The sequence below is a fragment of the Etheostoma cragini genome, chromosome 6 (assembly GCF_013103735.1).
Source record: "Etheostoma cragini isolate CJK2018 chromosome 6, CSU_Ecrag_1.0, whole genome shotgun sequence".
Taxonomy (NCBI): domain Eukaryota; kingdom Metazoa; phylum Chordata; class Actinopteri; order Perciformes; family Percidae; genus Etheostoma; species Etheostoma cragini.
The window spans coordinates 17,354,404-17,361,946 of record NC_048412.1 but is presented as its reverse complement, the minus strand read 5'-3'; the positions used below and the strand labels follow the sequence as shown (position 1 = coordinate 17,361,946).

Below are 7,543 nucleotides of genomic sequence, written 5' to 3'. Positions count from 1 at the left end.
CTGTTTGCAGACAGACACTGTCCTCCCTTCTCAAACTCACCAACATCTACAAAAAAAAGTACTCAGTACATCAGCCATTAAAAGTGTAATTATTTCAGAGCTATTGTGATAATTAACCCTATCTTGTAAGGATTTGTTCAAGTATAATGAACCCCTGAGACTAAGTGTGGCTGCAGACCTTTGGTCTTGTTAGTATATTTTTAAAAAACCTTCAGCTGAACACTGGAAAATAATTTGACTTAGGAGTGACACAGAGGATGTGCAGATGTTAAACACAAGGAGACTACTAACACCTACCAATAAAAGTACAAGTTGGCTAATGCGTATTTTAAGTACATCTACTCCAGGTGTTGCATGTGGTTAGTTTTTTCTATTTTACTGTAGGCATATGAACTTCATAATAAAAATCTACCTTCAGAATATTACATGTATGTATTATTTCAGGGCATGGGGCTCTCTGTTTTTGTCAAAACAAGTTGCTATAGTGTGCTGTGTAGGCTCCGCTTCTCTCAGAACACCACACAAAATTTCCACTACAACCTAGTGGTTTATTGTGTGTGTGAGAGAGAGAGTGCCTGTGTGTCAGAAAAAGCTTGTTTACCTCAAGCAGAGGATTGTAGAGAGGAAGCAGCTAAATTGCTATTCATTCTTTCTTTGCCCTGTTGTTCTCATCTTTTAATCTTTTAGTTTCTCTCCTTAGTTTAAACATATGAACAGAAAATCCAAAGTTATGTGATGTGAACAAATCACTCACTTCCTGATTCTTGTAAACCAACAAACAGCATATGTGTTCAATTGCTGTTTGATCAAAAAAAGCTTGTAGCCGCTCCAACAGCTAGAGTGTGACACAATCCTGTTGAGTTCATAGTATGTTATGAGCTTTGATTGTATCCCTGGATATGAATGATGGTAAAAACTGGTTAGTTCTCGTACAATTGTGTGGTTTGAGCAATAATGATGCCGAGCAGGTTGGTTTACAATGAGTCAACCATTGGGCTGCAGGCAATGGTAGACCCAAAGACACAATGGAGTCCAAGTTAGTTGTTTGTGTTACTCTCTCATACTCTCTATTTCTTTCTTTCATTGGCATCTGATATCCATTGTTTTTGTGCTTTGTCAATTTGTATCACAAACAACTGCTAATGCTGATTAATTCTCTCATCTTTCTTTCTTTCTTTCTTTCTTTCTTTGGCATTGGATTTCCATTGTTTCTGTGCTTTGTCAGTTTGTATTACAAACTATTGCTTATGCTGAAGCGGTTTTTCACAATATGCACTGTCTTGTATGTCTTCACAGCAGAATGAAAGAAAAAGGGTGTGGGAGAAGAAATCTGAAAATGTGTCTTCAGAATCTGAGGCTAGCCCCCCACCCACCGCCTCATTTTCTCATGTTATCACTGTTTTTATGGATTTTGTTGTTATTATTTTTATTGAGATGGAACAAGTACACAATGAATTTCACTGCACATTGTACTGTGTATGTGACAAATATTTTTATTTTATTTTATTTTAATACTTGTGTGCCAATCTCCAAATTTGTATTAAGATTTGCACGTGTATTAAGATTTGTATAGGTGTAGACAGATCTGTGTGTGTACATGCATGAGTTACAAAACTCTAAATGTGTACTATATGTATTATGGCTGAAAAATCAATGTATTTTGCTCCAAGAGACGGAAATACAGACAAATCATCAGTTACAAGTCAGCAGGCCTCTACACATGACTTTTGCTACACTCCTGCTGTGACAGAGAACTGCAAACGTGTAGAAATTTGTCTGTACATACTTTGCTCGCACTGTGCCTGCAGCCTATACACACCACCATTCGGCTGTGGCCACATGCTAGCTGTAGCACTCAGTGAGTTTAGGCGTGACATTGCTGGGCTGCATAGACGCTGCATTGTACACCAGCCAGGTATTATGTTACTCTATGTATTGTCTGTTATTCTGATGTAGGCTACATTGTTTTAAATGACTCTGTGGGGATACGTTAGTGGTTTGTACGGCTTCATCCTCTCAGATTTCTTCTTTGTTGTTAAGTCTCATACATGCAGCTGAGAATCTAGCAACCTGAATGGCCTCTTGCAGAAGTGGAAGTAATTAAACCTGAGTAGGGTGTGTTCTGTCTCCAAGACATTATCTAGCTTAGTTTAAAAACAGGAAGCAGGGGGGAGTGTCTTTTTGTACTGAAACACTCACTTTCTTCATTTACAGTAATTTTGTGTAGTCTTTTCTGGTCTTCAGGATTAATTTTATGTGGCCTACTTGTGAAGTAGAAAAGTCATATATGTTAATTTATGTTTGCACTACAGTTAGCTATAGCTTTGCCTTTGCAGACAGTAATTTGGGTCCCTTGCAGGCAATTTATTGACTTAAACTGTGATGGTGGAGTTACACAGAAATATGTGAAGTTCCTGTATCTGAAGTTTGCCTGTCAGAAAGACTCTGACATGAGCAAAAGCAAATACTGTGCTGCTGGTTCAATTGCTCCACCTGGCACTCACTGTACATTCAGACTTTCAAAAACTATTCTCCGTACAACTTTCTCATGCAAATAGATTAAGTCCTGTATATAGCACATTCTAGTAGCTTGAATAGATAAGTGGCCAGCAATGAACCCAACCTACTCTATCACAGAGTTTATCAATAAATGTACGGTAACATAAAACGTCTCTCCAAAATGGCCAACTCAGACCTCTTTTGTGTAAGCCTGACTGAAAAGAAGAAAAGGTGTAGGCTTTACTTTGTCCCCTTGTTTAAATTTGTCTAGATTTACTTACATGTTGGTTGGACCATTTAAACAAATATCAGACCAGGTGCATTCTGTTTATTCAGCTTCAACTGGCTGACAAATGATAAATGATATGCATTCAAACAAATGATAAAGGCGGTGCATTCAAACAAATAGTTGCAAATTGTCCAAGATTAGGGGCTTCACAAGTGACTCTTACTGGGGAACACTGGTGCAAAATTAAAATATTGGACAAAATGCCCTTGAGGTACCATCACTGTCATGTAACTACAAAGTACAACCTTTTGCCCTTTGGAAATTGTGTGCACCTTGCAAACTCACCCACAATCTTGCTTGTCCTCCACTGACAGGTAAGTTTTCCTCACTGTGCTCAGATACCATCAAACAAGATCATTTACCAGAGGTAACTGTGTTGTACGGCACAGGTCCACTGAACTTTTCCGGTCAGCTTTCTCTATTAAGCGACGTTTGGAACACATTACCCAACACCATCAGGCAATGTACTACTCCAGGGATCTTCAACAGGGGGTCCGGGGCCCCTAGGGATCCTCAGAGATACTGCAGGGGGCCACTAAATTATTGTTAAGTTTTTTAAAAAATGTAAATGTCTTGAATCCTGCAAATTATCAGCAAATATAAATCAGCATATTTGTAAAAAACATAAAAACAGCAACATCGATGATAAGCTTACTGGCCTTGATAAGGTAGTCACTAAGGCTGCCACCCACAGACACAGTTAATCCTAAGAATTCAATGTGCCACATGTATGTTCAATATTAAAAAACATAATTTATAAAATCACACCAACATTATTCTATGAAAATGTATATACAAAGGCCTTAGTCTGCCCATACAATATTGTAGGCCCAGTTTAATATGTAACTTAATTTTAGATAATACATGTAGTAGGGGGTCCCTGCTCCATCTCTCTTTCAGTTAAGGGGTTCTTGTCTCTAAAAACACTGAAGACCCTGTCTAGTTTTAAATCACCACTGAAATCAGGGCTTAAACATAACCAATCGTGTGACCGTTAATCAATCATGTTTTATATAATTTAATGTTTCAAATGAATAAGGCTTGTAATTTTGTATGATTGTTTATTTTCCGTACCTGAATGCCATAACTTTGTTTGTTGATTTGCTTGTCAAGGCACTGCTGTTAAAATGTAGCTGTTGAGCTGATTTTAATTTGCAGTTGGATGAGCTTTCACTAGCAAGGACCACACCACAACAATACGTAATTTATAGATTTAATGAATGCTTGATTATAATGAATGTTAAGAACATAGTGAGATATTTGAATGGTGTGTAGGACTGAGAAGAGATGTAGTCTGTCTGGTTGGTCCGGGAGGATGTAGGCCTACGGGAGACCGGGTAGAGTGAAACTCTAGTGTGGGGAGTTCTGTTTCAGGTGCTTTCACCCGAGCTAACATCGCGCCCCTCCGGACATTACCTTGAATGAAAAAATGAGTGGGGAATGCGCTGGATTGAGTAGGAGGGGGGGTTGGAGGGAGGGGAAAGTGAATGGATGAGGGTAGGAGGGAAGAAGGGATGAAAGGATGAAGTAGGCAATAAGTTCAGCCGCTAAATGGGAAGGGAGGGTGTGTTGAGAATGCAGAGGCAAACTACACTGAGTGGGTGGGCTTGGAATACAAAGGCTGGTTAGTGATTGGAGGTGTGGTTGAGGCGTGGCCCTGCTCCCATACCTAAGTTTTTAACTTCATTTCACACCACCCCAAACAAACCGGTTTCAAGGAACCAAACGAGGTAGGTTTGAAATAAGTGTTTTCACACCTATAGTATGTTTGCTTTGGTCCAAATCAGTTGATGAGTTTGTAAAGTTGGAGGGATTTCGCTCCAAGTTTGTCTGATTTAGATTCACTCAAATACGATTGGACTTATAAAATCTAAGTAAGATAAACAGCGTAGCAAGATAATCTATTTATTTATTTCAAGACTGATGTCAATTTAGCTTAAAACAGTAGTTTTGTGCTTGACTTTGTTTTTTTAACTGTATTAGTGAAAATAATTAAAACAAAAATCTACCAATTGAATGATTTTCACAACCAAGAAAATTCACTTCTTTCATTTCACTAAGCAGGCTCCGTTTAAAACCTGAACCGTCACACCCCTACACCAGAAGGGGGGGCTCTGCTCTGAGGTGACCGATTCAAGTGTTCGGTGTTGAAGACAAAGGTACAGTTTTAAATCCCATCAAGTTTGCCTGTTCATTCATTCCTGCTAATGTATAATAAGTCATTCCTGCTCGTGCACGGACAGTTTAAAGTGTGCTGGCAGATGCCCACCTCTTATATAAAGAGTATTTCAGTGCACTGGCTCTACCTGGCAGGCAGTTGGGAGAAAGCAGGATATAGTACATGGGTGAGCAATGGGTAGGACAGTTTTGTTAAAAGAGTAAACAAATTTGAAGCTATTCAACAGTCCTTCTCTTAAAATATGTAACATAACTTAATCACTAGATTAACTCCAGCGTATAAGCGAGACTACTCCAGCTACTGTTCCACTCCTATTCAAACCCTTTAAACAAATGTTTCTACACAGGTTTAGAATATATTCTTACTACCTTGAATGAATAATGTATGGAGATGTATAACATAAAATGTGTTTGATTAAAATGTATAATTCCACACAGAGAGGGATATTTGCAATGGCTTTAATGACCTGCTATCAGTCAAAGTTTAAACCAGTGGTGGACTTGAGTCAGTACTATGGTAAAGAATAGAGCGGATATCTTCAACAGGGAGTCCTCAGATTTACTGCAGCCCCCCTGCAGTAAATCTGAGGACACCAAATTATTGCAAATTTTTTAAAAGTGTTTCATTGCAGAAAAACACTTTACACATCTACAATGTCAGACAGGTACGTCCGAGGGGGGATAAGTAAGTAACTCCGACACACTGTCTAACTCCTTTCTTTGCAACTTTTGAATGTTTTTTGTTCAAAAATGAAAATGTCTTAACATGAATTTAACAACTTATTAGCAAATAAAAATCAGAAAACACATTAACGATAGGCTTGCTTGCCTATGTGTAAGGTTGACATCCACAGATACAATTAATCGTGAGGATTCACTGTGCCACATGAAAACACGATCTATAAAATAACACCAACTTTTGTTTTAATAGCTTTGTATTCTATGCACTAAAAAGGTCTGTGTAATGGCTTCAGGCCAAGTTTAATATGCAACTTCATTTTATACAATGTATGTAGTAGGGGGTCCCTGCTCCGTCTCTTTTTCAGTTAAGAGGTCCTTGACTTAAAAAAAACATTGAAGACCCCTGGAATAGAACATAGAGTCTTTTCTATTGAGGAAGCACTGACAGTGATATGTGATTTGGAGAAGATAACAGGTGATGGCTGTTGAATCTTTGATGCGCCCATTCTTGTTTCCTTCCTCAGCAGCGATACCAGATACATATCATGTGCTAAGTGTGCAGTGATTGCCAATTAACCGACAAGGAAGCCCACAACAGATCAAACTTCTTCTAATCTTTTAATAATGTTCAGGATGTATTGAATGTAAAGTCCTTTGAAAACCAGATTACACAGTGAATATAACTTTTCCATGCACATTTCAAACACAAATCACAGGCTTGTGTTTCATGATGGATGTGCAAATTGCCTAAAACCCGCAGCATTATTCTCAAGGACGACTGTGTCACATATGTGATAGATATTTTTATATTTTTGGGTGCTACAAACATTTATAGGGTTTGCAGTTCATCTTTTTCAGTCTTCGTCTTCTTCTTTGCCCTTGCCTCTCTTGCCACCCTTGCCTGTCTTCTTGTTGTAGTAGCATTTGGCCAGAACAGACACACACCGACAAAACTCTCTGAAGTTTACCTCACCATCATGGTTTTTATCCAGCATCTCCATGGCTTCCCCGATGTCATCTGCACCGATTTGATTCTGGAGAACACATCAGTTAATTAACAGAATGGAATGCACAAAAGCACGCCTGAGTTGTAAAATACCAAGCAGAATGTCAAATCTATTTTATGAATAACTGTGCACGTCATGTGAAGTGAGTTTGTTGATTCTCTTACTTTTAACTCAGGACTTTGTATTTCTTTCTCCAACACCTTCTTCAACTCTTCTTTGTTTAACTGGTGTTTCTTGCCATCATCAGCAGAATACTGCAGAAATATATCTACAATGTTTGTAATGACCTGGTCCAGACGAGCCATTGCTGTTGCTGGAGAAAAAGTAATTAACGGGTACATTAAAGAGTCAGAAGGAAACACTTTTGAAACATTTTGAATGAACAGATTTTTTTTCTTCTTTTTTTGCAGACTGTGTAGTGTTGTGAGGTAGAGACATGTCAGAATAATGCTTATAGACATGAGCATAAGGTGTGAAAGTCAGAGGTTCAAAATCCACACAGTAAGGAGTTGACAAATTCTCAGAGCACTGAATACAACTGTAATAGACGCCAAAACATTATCCTAAAGTTAATAATAATACTCATAGACAGACAATCATTTTGGCATTTCATTTGCATCTTTCATTCTCAGCATCCAAATGAATTGCTGCTATTTTTCATTCTTCCCTGCCATCACTGACATCCTGCTTTTCATCAGGACTCACCTTAATCGTTCGAGTTTCCCAGGTGAAGAGAGAACACGTCTGTGTCACAAGCTGTCCCAGGTAAGACTGTTGTCAGACTGACAGCAAAGCCTCCTCTTAAAGAGAGGAAACACACCCACACACACACACACACACACACACACGCACACACACACACACACACACACACACACACACACACACA

The 7,543-nt window shown here is 38.6% G+C and overlaps 1 protein-coding gene across 1 annotated transcript; it reads right to left on the bottom strand.

Annotated features, from left to right (window-relative positions):
• Window positions 1–6,248: 6,248 nt before the first annotated feature.
• On the bottom strand, window positions 6,249–7,543 carry s100w (S100 calcium binding protein W). Its single transcript, XM_034875117.1, has 3 exons — window positions 7,360–7,543; window positions 6,819–6,967; window positions 6,249–6,681 (listed from the first exon to the last, which is right to left on the bottom strand). The coding sequence occupies exons 2-3, from the start codon at window positions 6,957–6,959 to the stop codon at window positions 6,502–6,504; spliced, it is 321 nt and encodes a 106-aa protein (XP_034731008.1). The 5' UTR covers window positions 6,960–6,967; window positions 7,360–7,543; the 3' UTR covers window positions 6,249–6,501.

Coding starts and splice junctions, on each gene's coding strand:
- s100w (XM_034875117.1), bottom strand. CDS start 6,959: ATGGCTCGTCTGGACCAGGTCATTACAAACATTGTAGATATATTTCTG. Junction 6,682..6,818: donor TACAAAGTCCTGAGTTAAAA/GTAAGAGAATCA, acceptor TGTGTTCTCCAG/AATCAAATCGGTGCAGATGA.